Source organism: Diabrotica virgifera, chromosome 1 (genome assembly GCF_917563875.1).
Source record: "Diabrotica virgifera virgifera chromosome 1, PGI_DIABVI_V3a".
Classification (NCBI taxonomy): domain Eukaryota; kingdom Metazoa; phylum Arthropoda; class Insecta; order Coleoptera; family Chrysomelidae; genus Diabrotica; species Diabrotica virgifera.
This window is the reverse complement of record NC_065443.1, coordinates 140,647,041-140,668,658: the sequence shown is the minus strand read 5'-3', so window position 1 is coordinate 140,668,658 and position 21,618 is coordinate 140,647,041. Positions and strand designations below refer to the sequence as shown.

General features: G+C 32.3%; 1 protein-coding gene across 1 annotated transcript in view; it reads left to right on the top strand.

Annotated features, from left to right (window-relative positions):
* The first annotated feature begins 5,238 nt into the window (after positions 1 to 5,238).
* Positions 5,239 to 21,618, top strand: part of LOC126881080 (protein suex-1-like) — a 41,040-nt gene continuing 24,660 nt past the window's right edge. Inside the window, exons 1-2 of the mRNA XM_050645119.1 lie at positions 5,239 to 5,335; positions 19,555 to 19,603. Coding sequence (XP_050501076.1) covers positions 5,330 to 5,335; positions 19,555 to 19,603 — 55 coding nt within the window. The 5' untranslated portion in view covers positions 5,239 to 5,329. The remainder of the gene's footprint in view (positions 5,336 to 19,554; positions 19,604 to 21,618) is intronic.

Here is a 21,618-nt window from a genome sequence, read left to right as displayed (position 1 = left end):
TTACCTTTAAAATGGTCTATTGTATAAGGTTGTACGACTATTTTAAAGCAGGTTATGCTTTTTCAAGGTCTTATATTTTTATGATTTTTGATATTTTTTATGATTATTTTTAGAATTTTTCATTATGACTTTTTTTCTTGTACATTCAGGTATATACATTGTGAAATAAAAAAAGCATATTTCCTCTACTGTAAAATGGTGTATTGCAAAAAATTCTAGGACTGTTTTTCAACAAGATATTCGTAGGATATCCAAGGGTATCCGTAATTTGAGAAAAATTTTAAATTTTTTTTTCAATTATAAGAGTATAATGGCATATTATAACATAATTTTTAATTCCAAATAACTTTTTTTAATAACATTTTTCGATATTTTGAAATATAAAGCTACTTTACTCTTGAGCGAAATGCATATTTTTAACATACCTCGTACAATATTGATACAATTTTATATCGAATGATCGCATCTTAGCTGTTAGTCTATGCAGAGCATTTTATAAGGAATAACTTTTTTTCATAAAGTTAATAATAAAAAAGTTTTCCATATGGTTCCAACTTAGTGGGACCTATTGTCTTGTGTATGTGACATTTTGAAATAGCATATCTTGTTACTGAAAGATAACAAAACAGAATACAAAGAAAAACAGATACTGATTAAACAAAAGATAAAGGTAGCTAAAGAAAAATGGATGGAGGATAAATGCAAGGAATTAGAAAAGTTGAATGAAAAACATGATACGTTTAATATGTTTAAAAAAGTTAGAGAAGTAGCTGGCCTTTATCATAAGAAAACTCCACATACTATAACCGATTCGTCGGGAAAAATGATAATAGACGAACACGAAATTCGAACTACCTGGTATAATTATATAAATGAACTGTATAATGATGATAGACCCGAAGAACTGGAGACTTTAGATGAAGGTGAAGGACCAAAAATACTGAAATCAGAAATACTACATGCTATAAAATTGGCAAAAAACAAGAAAGCCTACAGACAAAAAACAAAAAAGTCCCGACAACATACCTACAGAAATGTTAAAGCTCATAAATGAGGAAAACATTGGAATACTAGTCAAACTTTTCAATGATGTTTATTCGACTGGTGATATCCCTGAAGATTGGTTAAAGTCCGAATTCATAACCCTACCAAAAAAACAACGTCCAAAAAACTGTAGCGATTATAGAATGATAAGCCTTAAGAGCCACACTTTGAAAATTTCTACGTATCATTCACAGTAGAATCAGAGATAAATGTGAAGAAGACCAGGATGAAACACAATTTGGCTTCAGAAATGGACTGGGAACCCGGGACGCACTCTTTGCACTAAATGTGTTATTGCAGAAATGCCGAGATCAAAGGAAAGGTGTCTTTGCTGTATTTATTGACTATGAGAAGGCTTTTGATCGAGTACAACATCACAAATTAATTAAAATATTAAAGGATAAAGGAGTTGATAGTCAAGATGTACGAATCATAGAAAAATTATACTGGCGTCAAACAGCGACAGCTTGCATAAATCGAAAATCAACAGAAATATGCAAAATACAAAGAGGTGTCAGACAGGGTTGTATAGTGTCCCCACTGTTATTCAATTTATATTCAGATATAATATTTAAGGAAGCGCTGCATAGTTTGGAATGGGGTGTGAAAGTTAATGAAATTCTGATAAATAAAATTAGATATGCAGACGATACAGTTATTTTAAGTGATGATATAAATGGATTACAACACCTTTTAAATGCCATTGACACAGTGGGAAGAGAGTTTGGCCTAAATATAAACTGTTCAAAAACAAAATACATGGTATTTAGCCGTTTGGCCCATCAAGATTCACGGTTATATGTTGATGGTCATATAATTCAAAGAGTACCCAGTTTTAAATATCTTTGTTGCCATATTACTGAACAACTAGATCCAGATAAAGAGATAAAATGTAGAATCGAGATAGCCCGCACGACATTTTTAAAAATGAGCTCATTCTTCTCTAATGATACCTTGCAACTTCAACTTCGAAAGCGCATGATTAAATGCTACATTTGGTAAGTCCTCTTGTATGGTGTCGAAGCATGGACATTAAAAATATCCACCATTAACCGTTTGGAGGCCTTTGAAATGTGGCTGCACAGACGTATACTGAAAATACCATGGACGGCTATGCTGACAAATGTGGCAGTCCTTAAGAGAGCAAATGCTACCCGCGAGCTGCTTGATAATATCAAATATAGAAAGATGGCCTATTTTGGACACGTAGTAAGGGGAGACCGGTATAATATTCTTCAACTTATTATGATGTGTAAAATCGAAGGACGCAGAGGAATTGGTAGAAAGCAGGCTTCTTGGTTGAAGAATATCCGTGAGTGGACAGGAATAAAGAAAGCAGAATACCTATTTAGAATAGCTCGAGATAGAGACAGTTTCGCCATGTTAATCGCCAACGTCAAGGGGACTTGATAGGGCACGTTAAGAAGAAGATATCTTGTTTAAAAATGGTCCTAGAGATTTTTACAATACGCCATTTTAACGTAAAGAAAATAAGCTTTCTTTCTTATTGGACAACGTATATACCTAAATATTCGATAAAAAAAGGTATACATAATGAGAAATTTAAAAACAATCGTAAAATATATCAAAAATCATTAAAAGTATACAAATTTGAAAAATCATATCTTGCTTAACAATAGTCATACAGCCTTTTACGATAGACTATTTTAAAGATAATTGACTTTTATTCCTATTAAATTAGTCGGAGAAATAGAAGCGGATTATGTGCGTGATAAGTAATATGAAAAAACTATACGGGAATATGTTGAATTAGTTGTGTACATGACTTTCACCAACGGCCGGAAACCAGAGTGGGGGTCGAGGGTAGTTATAAGGGGTCAAAATCGCGGTTTTTATTATATTTCTTTGTGACGCTCATGATCGAGAGTGTGCCCCAAAATTTGGGAATAAGTAGGTCATGACGTAACTAAGTAAAATCTCTAGGGGCGGAACGCTGCGTGGCCGACAAAGGGGTGGTGGTAGGGGTGAATATAAAAAATATAAAGGGTTTTTTGCGACGTTCGTGAATGAAATAGTGGACCAAAATTTGGAAATAAGTAGACCATGACATTACTAAGTAAAATCCCCAGAGCCGGAAACCAGAGTGGGGTACGAGGGTAGTTATAAGGAATCAAAGTCGCCGTTTTTATTATTATTTTTTGTGACGCTCATGATCGAGATAGTGCACCAAAATTTGGGAATAAGTAGGTCATGAAGTAGCTAAGTAAAATCTCCAGGGGTAGCACGCTGCCTGGCCGACAAAGGGGTGGGGCAGGGGTGAATACAAAAAATATAATGGGTTTTTTGCGACGTTCGTGATTGAGAGAGTGCACCAAAACCAGGGAATAAGTAGACCATGACATAACTAAGTAAAATCCTCAGAGCCGGAAACCCGAGGTGGGGGACGAGGGTAGTTATAAGGGGTCAAAGTCGCCGTTTTTATTATTTTTTTTGTGACGCCCATGATCGAGATAGTGCACCAAAATTTGGGAATAAGTAGGTCATGAAGTAACTAAGTATAATCTCCAGGGGTGGAACGATGCGTGGCCGATAAAGGGGGGGGGGTAGGTGTAAATATAAAAAATATAAGGTGTTTTTTGCGACGTTCTAGATTGAGATAGTGCACCAAAATTTGGGAATAAGTAGAAAATGACTTAGCTAAGTAAAATCCCCAGAGCCGAAAACCAGAGTTGGGGATGAGGGTAGTTTTAAGGGGTCAAAATCGCAGAGTGTATTATTTTTGTGACCTGCACAACATTTGTCCCCCACGCAGCGTTCCGCCCCTGGAGATTTTACTTAGTAATGCCATGATCTATTTATTCCCAAATTTTGGTGCATCTCGATCACTAACGGCAAAAAACCCCCATATATTTTTATACGCACCCCTGTCTACCACCCCTTTGTACCCTAAGCAGAGTTCCGCCCCTGGAGATTTTACTGAGTTACATAATAACCTACTTACTCCCAAATTTTGGTGCACTATCTCTATCATGAGCGCCACAAAAAAAAATAATAAAAACCGCGAATTTTACCCCTTATAACTACCCTCGTCCGCCACTCTGGTTTCCGCCTCTGGGGATATTACTTAGTTATGTCATGGTCTACGTATTCCCAAATTTTGGTGCACTATCTCAGTCACGAACGTCGCAAGAAACCCCTTACATTTTTTTATATTCACCCCTGCCTCACTTCTTTGTCGGCCACGCATCGCTCCACTCCTGAAGAGTTTACTTATTTACGTCATGACCTACTTATTCCCAAATTTTGGTGCACTATTTCGATCATGAGCGTCATAAAAAAAAAAATAATAAAAACCGCGACTTTGACCCCTTTTAACTACCCTCGGCCCCCACTCTGGTTTCCGGCCGTTGGTGAAAGTCATGTACACAATCAATTCAACATATCCACGTATAGTTTTTCCATATTACTTATCACGCACAAAATCCGCTCCCAGCTCTTAGACTAAATGTAACACTGCATAAACCTAAAGCTGTGTAGAAAAAAGTTACAGAACAATGTTTGCGAAGTAACAAGGAAAAAGTCCCAAAATAGCTGTGAGTTTGAAAGGCGAAGTTTGAAAAATCATAATTTGGAAACTATAAATCGTAGGGACTTATACCAAACGTCATTTTAAAGAAAACGGATGGAAGTTTTTTCTCTGAAGCAATGCATATAATTATATCTCCATCGCAAAAGACGTGTTTGCACCAAATGTGCATAGAACTCACCCTAATTCGCCCTGTGCCAAGGGACTATTTCTCAAAAACGCACCCCTTTAAATGGTAGCACTCCGTCGTTTTTTCATATTGAGAGGTTCATTGACTATATGAAACAATAAAACCCCATTAACGTTGTAGTTCCTTTCTAAAATACATAATGAATAACCTAATTGTTATTGATAAAAGTATAATATAATCAAATTATTTCACTTTAATTATAGCAACATTAAAGAAAATTAAATATTTAAGAAAATTGTAAAAAACCAATAGAAACTTTATTTTTGCAGCACATCGGGTATGAATTCACCAAAATAAAAAAATAAAACTGAACTGAAAATGCAAGTCAACTTGCAAGTGTTCGCATATATCACTTTTTTATTAAACGAGTTGTACATATTACCTAATAAGTGATATATAGGCGAAACCACTTTTATTGGCTTGATGGCGAATTCAAGGAATTAAGAATTCTTCGGTTGATCACAAAACGCAATATTGCAAGGTCCAAGTTCAGCTATATAACATTTTTCAGGCCGCGCAAAATTCAGTTCAACTTTAGTGAAAACGCAATGAAGGTAGGTGTGTTTTATTGGTAGTAAACTGCATCTGTCGACTACTAATAGCTTCTTTAGAATAATTTATTTAAATATATTTAATAACAATGTTAAACTAGAACGGATATTTGTTTGAATCTAAAAATTGACCCTAAACTAACTACATACAATACATATCCAAAGTTTTTCTGCAGGTGCTTCTCATATTTTGCCGTGAAGCTAATAATCTAGTTTCTGAAATACTTATGTTTTTATGTTGGTATAAACTATTTGCATTTTCTTATAGAAAATTTCTCATATATATTTTTAAATTACAAAAAAGAGCAATAAGATATCTGTTTGGCCTCAGAAGAACAACATATTGCAGAAGTTATTTCAAACATCACGAAATATTAACCCTTCGATCCTTACATACTTTAGAAACTGTTTGCTTAATTCGTAAACACTTGCATGTCTTTCCAGCAAGGCCTCATCATCACTACTCCACCAGAGATTCATCTTTTGATATCTATTTACCGATCCCGTCCTCTGAATTAGTAAAGAGGTTATTCAATAGAGGAATTTCTTAATGACTAACTAAGAAATTATAGTAATGTACAAGTAACTAAAGTATATATTATTATTTATCTATATTTAGGTGTCATATACAGCAGCTTAAACTTATTAGTTTCTATGTTTGTATTTTATTAAGTTATATGTTCAATTTGCAATTTATATTAATTTTGCAATATATTGGTTTTAATTTTGTTTTACTTTATTAACTTGTATTTTTTAAATTGACGATTTATCTAATTTCGAAAAATTGTATTTTTTATTGTTATTTTTTTGACTCTGTCCATAAAATTGTAAAATTTTCAGTGACAATGAAGCATATTTCTATCTATCGTGTTAGGTACGTCTATGTTATAAAAAGTGTAAGACTTAAGCGATTTTACTTACTCGATTTTCTACTGCAAAAAACTTTTATGAATATCTTTTTTATAACACGATTAAAATTGTTTTTATTGTACTAATAAATAATTCCATTTTTCATCTTCATATCTGATGTTGTTTATTGTTTTTATTTCCTTTTCGACATGTCATACTTTAGTTTTTTCTCTAATCCACTGAAATGTCTTCTTATCCTTTATATATAATTTAGAGTATTATATTTTTTTAGTTTTTATATCTAATGTCGTTTTGTTGAATATCTACTTTAGTTTTGCTTTTCTTCTCTTCCGACACTCCATACCACACCTCGTTTTTTTTTCTATAATTCATTTACTTGTCATTTACTTTTCTTGTAAAAGTCTATATAGACCAGGGCGCATCTCTAAAAATATTAGTACATTTGGACGTTGAGAGGTGACTCAATTTTTTTTGCAGAAATTGCTTAAAAATAAATCAAATAATAATATTTGAGTTATCCTCCCTCTCAAAAAGGTCCGAAACATTGTTTAAATAATCAAAATGTCAAAAAATCAAGGAAAAATTCGATTTTTTTCTTCGTTTTTTGATTATAACTTTAAAAGTATTCATTTCCGAGAAAAGTTGTACTAATATAAAAGTTGCGTATATAAATTTCCTACAATATAGAATTAGTTAAAAATTTAAAAAATAGTCACCCTTGTTACAAAATAGCAATGATTGCGAAAAAACCATACAAAAACAAGTATTCGCATTTTATGTTTCTAAACCATTTATGCTACACTTAGGACCTTCATATTTCACCCAGAAAAACTTTATGATACAGTAAAATAATACGATAAATTTCATTAAGATGAGTTCAATAAGTTTTGCAAAATAAATTTCGCAATCCAGCTTTCGCAAAAAAAATCATTTTTTCAAAATATTACAGGATTGAAAATAAAGCAGATAGCAAGTTGAATTTTTTTGCTTATAGAAATGTACTGTACCTTTCATTTGCAATTTTGCAGAATTAAAATCGATTAACACCACGACGTCAGGAATTTTTTTAAATAAACATTAATTATTGGTGCTACGCGCAGGACAGCGGATAGTTTGCTCTCATTGGTCATTCTAATGACCTTTGATAATGATTGATACATTTTAATTTTTATTACATTTCGATGTAAATAAATAAATTTGTTTATTGCAAAATAAAAACACATACTTTATCCTTGAAATAACACTTTTATTAGCAAAAACTTTCTTTGTTCATATATTTTAACTTAGAGAATAAAAGTTTATTATTTTTAAATATATGCAATTGTTTAAACAATATTTCACAAACAATAATACAATTAGTTTGATTTGTGTGGAATTAAAATATTAAAATACAACAAAATATAGAGTAAGAAAATAATATATTAGATAAAGATTGGAAGAAATTTTGGTGGAAATCAACTTGTGTGAATCGAACACCGCTGTCCTGAGCGTAGCACCAAAAATTAATGTTTATTTAAAAAATTTCCTGACGCCGTGGTAATTAATCGATTTTAATTTTGCAAATTGCAAATGAAAGTTACAGTACACTTTTATAAGCAAAAAATTCAACTTGTTATCTGCTTTATTTTCGGTCTTGTAACATTTTGAAAAAAATGAATTTTTTTTGCGAAAGCTGGATTGCGAAATTTATTTTGCAAAATATATTAAACCGATCTTAATGAAATTTACAGTATTGTTTTACTGTATCATAAAGTTTTTCTGAGTGAAATATGAAGGTCCTAAGTGTAGCATAAATGGTTGAAAAACGTAAAATGCCAATACTTGATTTTGTATGTTTTTTTCGCAATTATTGCTATTTTGCAACTAGGGTGATTATTTTTAAAACTTTTAACTAATTCTATATTGTAGGAAATTTAATTACGCAACTTTTACGTTAGTACAACTTTTCTCGGAAATGAATACTTTTAAAGTTATAATCAAAAAACGAAGAATAAAATCGAATTTTTCCTTCATTTTTTGACATTTTGATTATTTAAACAATGTTCCGGAGCTTTTTGAGAGGGAGGATAACTCAAATATTATTATTTGATTTATTTTCAAGCAATTTCTGCAAAAAAATTTGAGTCACCTCTCAACGTCCATCTCAAAACAGATGCGCCCTGGACTAATATATTCGTAGTACATTATTTCACGGTTTTTGCTCTAAATTTTAAAGAACCACTTGGATTGACATGAAATTTGGCATACGCATAGCTTTCATATCAAAGAAAAAAAGTGATATTGTACCAATGTGTGCTTTTGCCCTGGGGGTGACTTTCACCCCCTCTTGGGGGTGAAAACATATGTCCAAAGTAAGTCCGGAAATGGATAAACTGACTAATTTTAAGTAACTTTTGTGCTATAGATCTTTTTCGCCAAGTCAACACTTTCGAGTTATTTGCGAGTCAATATGTGCACAACAAAATAACTAGATTTTTAGACGGTTTCTCGCAAATAACTCAAAAACTAAGTGTTTTGTCGAAAAAAACGTTCTTAGCAAAAATATAGCCTGTAAAAAAGTAAAAAAAAAATGGTGTACGCGTTAGGTCTCTGAATCTTGTAGAACCAGAGTTATAGCCAATGAAAAGTAGATTCATATTCACCAAATTTCAAATAGACTATTTCGAAGTGAGATATCCAAAAAATTAAGCACTTTTTGGAGAAAACCCATTATAACTTTTTTAAAGTATTTAAAAAACCTTTATTTCTGTTTTTATAAAAAGTTCCTAGCATTAAATTTAAGCAAGTTACTCTCAAAATAATGTTGGTCCCTTTTGTTTTGGCAAAAAAAATCGGGAAGACCACCCCCTAATTAGCAAGTGAAATTAATCGTTACCGCTCCACAAATTATTTTACTAATTTTGTGTTTATATGATCTGTAAGTTTCATCGATTCAAAGTGCTTATTTTTGAAAAAATTTGGTTTTAAAGTAAAATTTTTAAAAATTTTAATTTTGAAAAATATGTTTTTTTTCAAAATAACTTAAAAATTGTTAGAGATACCAAAAATCTCGGAAAACAAAAAAGTCAACATTGCTTTTCTGAATATCATGTATTTTTTTGTTTTTTTTTTAGACAAAAATTGATTAAGATTTGGTGTTTCTAAATTTACATACATTCGTGATCAGTGACTTGTTCAACCCCTTTCAACTACAGCCCTTTCAAAAATAAGGACTTTGAACCGATGAAACTTACAGATCATATAAACAATATATACACGAGTCCAGAAACTTGTGAAGTCCTAACGATTAAGTTCATTTGAGATACTAATTAGGGGTGATTTTCCCAATTTTTTTACCAAAAAAAAAGGACTAACTTTATTTTGAGCGTAACTTGTTTACTTTTGAAACTAGAAATTTTTTTTATAAAACAAAAATGAAGCTTTTTTTAAACACTTTAAATGAGGTGAAATGAGTTTTTCCCAAAATGTTCTTCATTTTTGGTTATTTCACGTTAAAGTATTCCATTTGGAATTTAACGAATATGAACCTATTTTTAATTAGCTATAACTCTGCTTGTACTAGGTATGGAGCCGTGATATATACACCATTTTTTAAAATTTTTTACAGGCTATATTTTTGCTAATAACGTTTTTTCGACAAAATACTTACTATTTGAGTTATTTGCGAAAAACCGTCTAAAAGCTTGGTTATTTTGTTAAAAAAATGAACATATTCACTGGCAAATATCTCGAACAGTATTGACTTAGTGAAAAAACTCTATAGAACAAAAGTTACTTAAAATTAGTCAGTTTATCCATTTCCGGACTTACTTTGGACGAATATTTTTTCACCCCCAAGAAGGGGTGAAAAACACCCCTGGGGCAAGAGCACATATCGGCACAATATCACTTTTTTTCTTTGACTTGTTAGCTATGTGTATGCCAAATTTCATGTTAATCCAAGCGGTTCTTTAAAATTTAGAGGTTTTGCAATATTTTACCGGTAAATTTCCTACTAATATGACGTGTACAGTGTACATACTTCTAAATAGGTCAAACAGGCAACAGGCGTATGTTCTCAAAAACTGATGTGTGTAAAAAATATTTATTAAGAGCAGCTAAGTACTTTCGGCATAGCACAGGCCATCATCAGAGCTTTTTATAAAAAACATTAAGTTACGAGATTTTTTTATGAAAATACAATGATAGAAAAAACTTTCTTCTTATAGGTATAAAAACCTCATAAAAAGTAATTGTTGACAAACAAACTATTAAAATTAAATTGATACAAGACTATGCCTCTGCTCTAGGGTTAAAAACACTTATAAGTATTAAATTTCACATCAGATGTGCTTTAACACATTTAAGGATTTAAGGGTTTTAATTTTAATACACATATGTTGTTTGTCAACAATTACTCTTCTATGAGGCTTTAATACCTATAATACGTAAGTTTTTTGTATCATTGCATTTTTATAAAAAATCTCTTCACTTAATGTTTTTTATAGGAAGCTCTGGTGATAGCATGTGCTATGCCGAAAGTGCTTAGCTGGTTTTAATAAATATTTTTTACACACTATCAGTTTTTGGGAACATACACCTGTTGCCGGTTTGACCTATTTCCTTTTCTATTTAGCATTAAACTTGCCGTAGAACTTTGTACTTTCTTTACTCTATCAACATTTGCCTTTGTAAAAGTCCATATTTTTTATCACTTATCACAATTTAATAAGAAATCTTCTACATTCTACAGTAAAAAACGTGCATGATTGTCTTGTTTTTATTCTACTAATAAATTAATCCTTTTTTCATCTTCATATTTGATGCTGCGCTCTCCTTTAGTGCTTCTCTTTAATGTATCTCATACCGTAGTTTTTTCTTAATGCACTAAAGTGTCTTCTAATCTTTTAGGTTTGTTTTCTATACCAATCTTCCACATTACAATCAGATCATTCCACTTTTAATCTTCATATTATTGTTGTTTTCTTGAATTTTTTGTTTGTTCATCTTTCGATTTTTCTATAATTCATTTATTTGTCTTTTTATCATTTATTTTGTCTTTTTATCACTTTATGCTTACTTTATTCTATTTTCATTTGCCGTTATAAAAGTTCATACTTATCAATTATCTATACGTAATAATCGGAAAAAAGGTTTGTTAATAACTTTTTCTATGGATGCTATAAAATATGCCACTTCTCTCACTACTTACGTACATTCAAAACGAAATATTTCTCACGCAGTGAAAAAAGTCGGCCATTGCCTTTTTTCCATACACATGATCGCCGTTTCCATGGTAACATGCACAATACAAACACAATTTTTTTGTCAAACAACATGTGTTAAAGGAAAACTTACCAAGAATGACCTTTTAAAACTTTTGTAAATAACTATTTTTAATGGGAAATAAGCCACAATTTAACTAAAAAAATGATTTTATTAACGTTTCGACATCCTAATCGTATGCCGTTGTCAAAATACAAAAAATATTAATGAATTAAATAAAAATGTTGTTGCTTAGTAAAAATTCTTCTAATAATTTATTTAATCTGACTCATTTATTATATCGGCAATTCAGACATATATTATACATTTTAAAGTAGAAGACTTTAAAATCATATTGCCAATATTTATGAGTTGCGTTCCTTTAAAATTTTAAATTTACCTCCCACCCCTCTCCGTGGAGAGTCGTGTTTGGTAGTATTCGATAGATTTTTGAAAAATATTGAACACGTATTTTTTAGTTTTTAGATCTGACGTACATTGCGCCAAATATTCGCTTTTTTGTGTGAAAATTTGTGACTCACACATTTCCTTACTCAAATCGTCACATTTTTGAAATATACACTGTTTTGCATGTACTTATTGCAGGTAAGTTACCTTATTTAATCTGGCGATTTCCAGTTTTTCTAAGAACAGATTTTTTTTCGGACCCCCCCTTAACGAATTCCCCTGTATTAAGAGCCAATATATGGTAGAGGTACATTCACAGGGTACAAGGTTTCTCCCCATGTGATAATCTGACGCGCTCGAGTAACTGCAAAAATCCTCGCTTGGGCTCCCCTACCATAAAACTTTTTATAATTTGTTAAGGATATTAATGTCCTTTGGATAGTTAGATAAGTTTTTAAAATAGCAATTAGGTCCTAAAATTGTGATATATTGCCAGGTATTGAGTGTTTGTGTCTTTAGTTAATGTTGTTATGGTAGGGGAGCCCAAGCGGGGATTTTTGCAGTTACTCGAGCGCGTCAGATTATCATATGGGGAGAAACCTAGTACCCTGCAGATGTATCTCTACCATATATTAGCTCTTAACACAGGGGAGTTCGTTAAGAGGAGTCCGAAAAAAAATCTATCCTTAAAAATACTCGAAATTGTCAGATTAAGATAAGGTAAGTTAAGTACATGCAAAAGAGTGTATATTTAAAAAATCTGACGATTGAGCCGGGCGTAAGGAAATGGGTGAGGCCCAAAGTTTCACAAGAAAAAAGCGAATATTTCGCTAAATGAGTGACAGATCGAAATACTAAAAAACATGTGCTCAATATTTTTTAAAAAGCTATCGAATGATACTAAACACGACTTTCCACGGAGAGGGGTGGGGGGTAAATTTAATATTTTAAATACGAATCCCGCGATATTTCGCTAAATGAACATCAGATCGGAAAACTGTAAAATACATTTATTCAATATTTTTGAAAAATCTATCGAATGGCACCAAACATGACCCCCACGAAGGTGGGGTGGGGGGTGACTTAAAAATCTTAAATAGGAGCCCTCATTTTTATTGCAGATTTGGATTCCTTACGTAAAAATAAGTAACTTTTATTCGAAACATTTTTTCGAATTATGGATAGATGGCGTTATAATCGGAAAAAACGATTGTTGGAAATGGAAAATTAAATTAAAAAATGGCAAGCGCCCACTAAAATGGAAAACTTTACTTAACTTTTTTTGGTTTTAGGACCTACTCTTCACAACCCAATAGGTCCCCAAAGCGCTCGAGTGACTGCACATTTAGCATACTTTGCTCCCCTACCATTAGGACAATCTACAATAAGTCTGCAGATATTTCTACTTCTTCGATCATTTCAAGAATTCCGTTAATGTTGTTGATGATAATACTATAAGTTATTTCTTGCCATAAATAAATTTATGTTTGTCCTCAAATGTTAATGCATTTTTGTTCTACTTTTTCCGCTATATCGTTCAAATGCGTATGAAAAAAGTGGTGGAAATATCGTATCTTTCTCTCTTAACTTACTTGTTTCAGAAACTGTTGTGATATTTCTATACTTTGTCACAAGTTCAGTGTATTATGGTCTAGTCACTCTACTCTGACTTTATTTAGTCTTTGTTTTAAGCGTCCAGTTTTCTATGCTACCAAACGCTTTCTCGAAGTTTTTTTTAGTCTAAGATACGATATTAGGTCGATTTGCACCGATCTGTTTAATGGATAAAAATTATTGGATATGTAATTTGGCATGTTAACAATTACAAAAAACAAGGGTTGCCCGATCTAATCTTGTTCTAACTATAATTAATCAATAATTAAAAACTGACATTTTTTATAAATTTTAAACAAAAATTTTCGACCCAAGCAGATAATATTTCAGATTTTTTGGGTCATTCTAAATAAAAAAGTTGTTTTGTAGTTTTTCTCTAAAGTTGATCGTTTTCTAGTTATAAACAAATTAAAACTGAAAAAAGAACGAAAGATGACGATTTTCAAGGCTCAAAAACATAAGTATAAAATTTCATTTTTGAAATTTAATTACGAAGTACCTAAAGTCAAGTTCAAACCTTATTCTATCAGTTCTTGATAAGTCTTTTGGACTTATTTCATTCTGAAACATTGTTTTTTAGTTGTTAATGCCCGTCTTCCCATAAGAAACCTTCCTCAATAACAATTAAAAAAATATGTTTTAGAATAAAACATGACTAAAATTCTTATCGAGACGTGATAAAAAAGGTTTGAATTTGAATTTATGTACTTGATGATTACAAAAATGATATTTTTTACTTGTGTTTTTGAGCCTTGAAAATTTTCATCTTTCGTTCTTTTTTCAGTTTTAAATTGTTTATAATTCGAAAACGATCAACTTTAGAAAAAAATTACAAAAGACCTTTTTTGTTTAGAATGACCTAAAAAATAATAAGATATAATATCTGCCCCGGACGAACTTTGTTTTTAAATTCATAAATAAATGTCATTTTTTAATTATTAATTAATTATAGTTAGCACAAGATTAGATCGGGCAACCCTTGTTTTTTTGTAATTGTTAACATGCTAAATTACATATCCAATATTTTTTATTCATTAAACAGATCGGTGCAAATCGACCTTATATCGGATCCTCTACTATTTTAATTATTATCATCATCATCATCATCATAAGTGACTCTACAATCCATTGTGGATCTTGGCCTGCTCGCAAAGAAGTCGCCACTCCTGTCGATTCCTGGCAACTACCCTCCATCATCTGAACCCTAGAATCTTTAGGTCTTCTTCCACACCATCAATCCATCTTCTTCGTAGTCGTCCTCTATTTCTTGTGCCCTTTGGTTTTGAAAAAGTTAATTTCTTAATGTGTTCGTGATCTGGCATTTTAGCAATGTGTCCAGCCCATCTAAGTCTCTGCACTTTAACGAATTTCACAATATCTGGATCGGTGATACAGTTAAAGTTGCATCTTCGACGCCATAGCCCATTTTCATTTATGGCCCCAAAAATATTTCTAAGAATTTCTAAGAATTATAACATATGGGCCATTCCACGAACATACGCCTGTTTTGGATTACTCCGACAACGAATATTTTACTGTGCAACATAAGAAGTACGAAAGTAAATGGCGCTAATAATTATTCAAATAAACAACCATGTAATTTGCAATTTACTTTCGTTCTTCTTATTTTGCACAGTAAAATATTCGTTGTCGAAGTAATCCAAAACAGGCGTATGTTCGTGGAATAGGGTGTAATATATAACCATAATTATTTTTTTAATTATAATTTTTAATAATTAGTTACTTGTACTAAATCTTTCTCTGAAGTCGGTTTCTTCTTGACATTAGTATCTGTCTGAAAGTGATACTGATCTGTTCGTTAGTATTTTTGAAAGTAATCTCTAGATAATGTTAAGAAGATTTATCGTAGTCGAGGAAATGAAGCATTTTGGCTCGCAATTTTTTCGTCCAGCATGGATTTACTTGAAATTTTTACAGAAGGTAGGGAATGGTCCAAGGATAATTTTCTATATCATGCCGCTGTACGCTAAAACCTTGGGGGTGGTTGCCACCTTATCTCAGGGGCGGGAGTTTTTTATTACATTTTAACCATGTCAATCAGTGTAAAAAGTAATTCTAAGAAAAAAATGTTTGTGACATTTTCTTAGTAAAACTAATATTTTTCGAGTTATTCGCGCTTGAAAGTAAGTTTTTCGACGAAAAAATCGACTTTTTTAGAGGGTTATTTAAAAAATATGCATTTAATCAAAAAAACTGTAGATATAAAAATTGTATCTTTTAGTTAGTAACAAAAATCAAATTATTTTTCTGAACACAAACCGAGATACGGCATGTTAAAAGTTAGCTTTTTTCGTCAAATGCATAATTTGAAATATTTAAAGCCAAATAACAGAAAAACTTTGCATTTTTCGAGGAAAACTTAAATAATATTTTTTCAAGCATATAGTTAGACCTTAGAAAATAATAATAAAAAGTTTCCAGCATGAAACTTAAGCGACTTATGATCAAAAGGTCGGTACCTGCTTTTCTCTATGAAAAAATCAGAGAAAAAACCCCCTAACTACTCTCCTAATTAAAAATTGGCCTTCACCTTTCTGTAATTCCTTTTATACTTTGTATTATCAATACACTCAAAAAGTTTGACCTATTTAAAAGGCCTAATTTTAGAAAAATTGGAGTTTAAAGGAAAATTGATTTTTGCAATTTCCTATTTTTCACCTTTTACTTCAAAATATCTCTGAAAACACTGTAGATACGAAAAAATGATGAACTACTAAATTATAGCTTCTTTAATAAATAAAATTTACGTGTACATAGATTTTCATTACTGTGAATAGTTAGCGAGATATAGCTGTTTAAAACGTCTATTTACGAGCAAACACCCCCTTATTCGAGCCCTTTAAACCCACCCCAATCAAAATCTAAAGGATATTACGGAATTTAGTTTACACAGTCTTATAGCTCTCCAAAAATCCTACAAAATCATTTTGAAAAAACTTTTTATCGCCAAAAATGAAGGAGTCATGTTAATGTAATAAAACGATTTTTTTTTTCGAGAAATTCGAATAGTCCGCTTATGGATTATTTTCAATGTATGTATAATACCACAGAACAGGTTCGTATACTGGAAGATGACTAAAAAACTATTTGTATTTGTATTTGTACATATTTGTAAATTCGTATTTTTTTGGGAAATAAATGCTTTGTAATTCTTTTATTCTACTTTTTTTTTCTGTATAGATCTATTAAATTATCTACTTATAAAAATTGTAATGTTATTAACGGTGGTTTTTAAGGGTTGAAATATTATATTATATCCTAAAGCATAAAACAATCATTATTTAACCAATCAAAACCAAGTTTTACCCATATTAAAGTTTACAGTGTTTTTATATAATTTTTGACAATAAGGGGTAGTTTACACCCCTAAAAATAATCAACCCCCTTAAGCATGGTATAGAATATGAAGGGTGAGATTATCCTAATCCCAAATTTTTATGTAAATCGAAGCAAGCCGAAATTATTCTTTTAGGATAAGTAAATTTTTTATATATAGCTCCAACAAGGGTGGTTTTAAGGGCTAAACTATTATGATAGTATATCTTAAAGCATAAAACAATCATTATGTAACTAATAAGAACCAAATGTTGACAATATTATAGTTTAAAATCTTATTTTTTAATTTTTTACAATTAGGGGTAGTTTTCACCCTTAAAAAGCCAAAAGCGTACAACGGCTCACTATAGTAAATGAACTAGAGGGTGTAATGAGCCTAATCCCAAATTTTTGTACAAATCGATGCTGGACGAAAAAATTGCGAGGTTTTGCCATTTTTTCAGTTTCATTTCCTCGACTATCGGTATTTACTTTTTATGAGGGTTATTTGGAACATTTTTCTCTTGTAAATAGAGTGGGAAGTATTCGTAGCAGGCTTTTCCCCGTTCTCAAGCATTTCCTAGGGAGCTTTATTATTTTGTGTTTATTTAGGGATCTCAATGTTTTTCATTTTATGTTGGAGTTTTAAGAAAATGTTCTTCAGTTTCATTTTAAGTTGTATTTTTTCTGAAATGCCTTTATCGTTTTTTCTTGCTCTTTTCTCACTTTTGGTTTTATCAAGTTTTGGTGTCAGACATTTCATATTCCTATTATCATCGATAATCGCTTCTATTTTTGACTTCTATTTTTATCTCTTTGTTTTTATTCTTTTTTCTGTAAAGACATGACTCTGTCTGTTTTTTTCAAAAGCCTCCAGTAAGTTGTCATTGTATCTTTTTCGTGGTCTTCGCTCTGATCGTCTTCCTATTGAGAAACCGTCTCTGGCCGTTCTTACTACTCTATTTGTTGTCATTCGGCTTATGTTTATTATTGTTTAAATATTGTTTTTATTACGTAGCAAAAGCGTGTAATATATGTCTATAATATTATAATGAAGAATCTAAATGCATATTCATTTTAGGTTTAGGAGAGGTGTTTAGCTCTTTAGGATTAGGTTTAGGCTTTTGGTCCACCCTAAAAAATATCTGTAGAGAGAAATACAGAGCCGGTATTTAATTTTGTAGTAAACGATAAAGTATTTAGGTATCTCCCAGAAGCCTTAGTTATATATGTTGAAATATCATCTTATTTTTGTGTAGAAATGACTCTGTCTGTTTTTCAATGTGCTTCCAGTAAGTTGTCATTCCATCGTTTTCGTGGTCTTCCCATTCATCCTCTTCCTATTGGGGAATCGTCTTTCGCCCTTACTACTCTTTTTGTTGTCATTTGACTTATGTGGTCATTCCATTCTATGTACTCTTCTGTCTCTCACCCAGTTATTAATTTTCCCCACCTTGCATCTCCGTCGTATATCTGTACGTCTAGCTCTATCCCATAGTGCCTTACTACTGATTTTTCGAAGGGTTTTCATCTCACCTGTATCGAGCAATATTTTTGTCTCTGTCAGGTCGTGTTTCTGCCGCGTATGTCAGTATTGGTCTTATGACTGTTTATAAATGCTACCTATCATTTCTTTTTCGATATTTTTAATTCTCCATATTGTGTGAATCAGGCAATCTGCGGCTCTGTTTGCTCTATTCACTTGATCTTCCACTTCTGTTTCCAGGTTTTCGTAGCTAGATAGTGTGATCAGAGCCGGATTTAAGGCAGTGAGGGCCCCTGGGCAGGATTGGTTTGGGTTTTTTAACTCCTACCATTAAGAAAATTGTTAATATAGCTATGGTATACAGCGGACTACAGGCTTTTCCCTTTTAGAAATAAAAAAAATGTTGATCTACTTTTATAAATATACCTATTTTTAAATAATAAAAAATACAAGAGTTGCATATTGTTACAGTGAAATATTAAAAATAAACATGGTAAAATATATGGTTAAAGTCCGGATACCTTTCGAGATTTTTTAATTGATAATTCCTTGATTATGTCGGACATGTCTATGCACTTGTTTTAAGACATCGTATTCAATGCTCATTATAGAAAGATGATTCAAACGCTGTTGGCCCATCATAGACCGAAGTCGATTTTTAATTAACTTAAATTTTGAGATTGATCTCTCTCCACTGCATTTACTTAGCATCAGAAGTTTGTCACCACAACGTGCGTCGTTAGGAAACGCATCACTCACATTCGTATCTTTAGCAGTCAGTATATTTGAAGTTCTTTACTTATATCCGATGAGCCGATTTCCTCTTTAAATGAATGATTGAAAAATTCTACAAATTATACCCAATAGATCCCCATAATGCTCGAGTAACTGCAAATTTGGCATACTTTCCTCCCCTACTATAAGGTAGATTTTGCAATTGGCAATTTATTTAAATTTTGCAAGAGATTGTTTTTGTTATACTTCATTAGTTTTTATTTATATTGACGATTTATGTAATTTTAGTAAATTGTGTTTGTTATTTTTTTGTTTTTATGACCCTTTGTAAGCTTTGTCGATAAAATTGTACAATTTTAAATGACAATAAAGCATATTTCTTATTCTATTCTATTCTTACTGCTCATCAGTTTACATTAGTCTTTCTCATGTTTTTCAGTTTTCTTAATTATTATCTCTGGATGTATTTTATATACACTGTTAAATTTTTCATATTTTACTAACGCATATTCATGTCTTTATGTTACAGGTCACCACATCTATTTTATTTTTGGTAGCTGTCCTAGGCTTCTGTCAGGGTAAGTAATATAGGAGAGTAGACCATATTTACGTTTTCATTTAGTTTTTTTTATTTAACGTTTAGCTCTCTCTTAGTCTAGGTAATATTGTTTTCTTCTTCTTCTTCTTCTTCTTCTTCTTCTTCTTCTTCTTCTTCTTCTTCTTCTTGTTCTAATAGGACTATGTCCTGTTTCTTCGTTACAGTCTCTGATGCGATCCGGAGCTCCAGCTCTCGTGTCATCGTTTTTTGGGTCTTCCTATTGGTCATTTGGTGTTGGGCTTCTGTGTCTTCGCCTATTTCGCTATACGTCCAGGGTCCTCCGATCTACGTGGTCTCTCCACATGCATCGTCGTACGCTTGTCCAATCACTACGTCTTGAACGCCTAGCTTTCTCAGTGTGTCTTCGTTTCGTATTCTATCTCTGAGTGGTATACCTCTTATGGATCTTAGGGTCTTCATATATGTTGTTCCCATTATTTGTTTGGTCTTTCTTGTCTCGGCCCTTGTCTTAGCTGCGTATGTCAGTACGGCTCTAATACATGTCTTATAAATGCGGACTTTGCTTTCGGTGCTCATATATTTATTCAGACAGATTATTTCCCTCAGGAAACCAGATATTCTCGCTGCTTTCATTGCCTGCTGTTTTGTTTCTTGCCACAGATGCCCGTCGCTAGATATTTAAACACCCAAGTATCTACAATCCATTACTTGTTCGATTATATGGTCGTCCACTACTAATTTACATCTAATTGGGTTCTTGGATATTACTATCGATTGGGTTTTCTCTGTTGATAGTGTCAGGATATAACTACTTCTCGACGGTAATTTTAACTTTATTGTTTCAAAATATTGTTTCCAATATGACCAAATATCATCTTCTTATTTTTGTATAGAAATGACTCTGTCTGTTTTTTCAATCTGCCTCCAGTAAGTTGTAATGTATTTCGTATTGTAATGTATTTTGTAAATCGTGGTCTTCCCACTAATCGTCTTCCTATTGGTCACTCGCCGTCCTTACTACTATATTTGTTGTCATTCGGCTTATGTGGCTGTTCCATTATATTTTTCTACTTCTTATATATATATAATGTTCTTGAACGCGCCATCGGGCTCTATTTTGCGCTAGGGCCTTCACCTCATTCCAAGACTTTCCTTGACTTCTTATCTCGTCCATGATGGATCTTCTCCAAGTTTGTGCTGGGCGACCTCTTTTTCTCTTTTCTTGGGGATTCCACTCTAGGGCATTTTTTGCAATACTGGAACTATGTATCTTTTCGGAGTGTGTGACCTATCCACCCCCACTTTCTGTATTTTATTTCATTTTCTACCCTCTTTTGTTGGGTCAGGTGTAGCAGATCTTCGTTTCTGATGGTGTTTGGCCAGAAAATACGAACAATTCTTCGTAGACATTTGTTAACAAAGACCTGCAATTTGTCTGTAAAGTATTTTGTCACTTTCCAGGTTTCACATCCATAGAGTAGAACAGACATAACATTTGACTGGAATATTCGGATCTTTGTCCTTGTAGTATATTCTCCAGACCTCCAAACAGGGTTAAGCATGCTGAAAGCTTGTTGAGCTTTTCGTATCCTCATACGAATATCGTCTTCTGTACCTCCGCTTTCTGTTATGACACTTCCAAGGTACGTGAAGTTCTCCACATTTTCAATCTGCTTGTTGTCGATATTAAATAGCGTGTTGTTCCTTGCATTTATTCTCATCGACTTGGTTTTACCAATATTGATTTTTAAACCTATTTTATTGGCCTCAGTGGATAGTGTTTCCAATTGGTCGGCCACATCCTGGAAACTTTTTCCTAACAGGCAGATATCGTCGACGTATTCCAGATCACTTAGGCGTGTGGTTAACGTCCATTGTATCCCTTTTGTGTCGAAGTCTAGTTTGGAGAGAACATAGTCCAGAGCTATGTTAAACAGAAACGGAGAAAGCACACATCCCTGTCTGACTCCAGTAAGTACGTCAAATTCGTCACTGTTGACCCCATTGTGTGTCACGCTGCACGTCGCCTCAGTG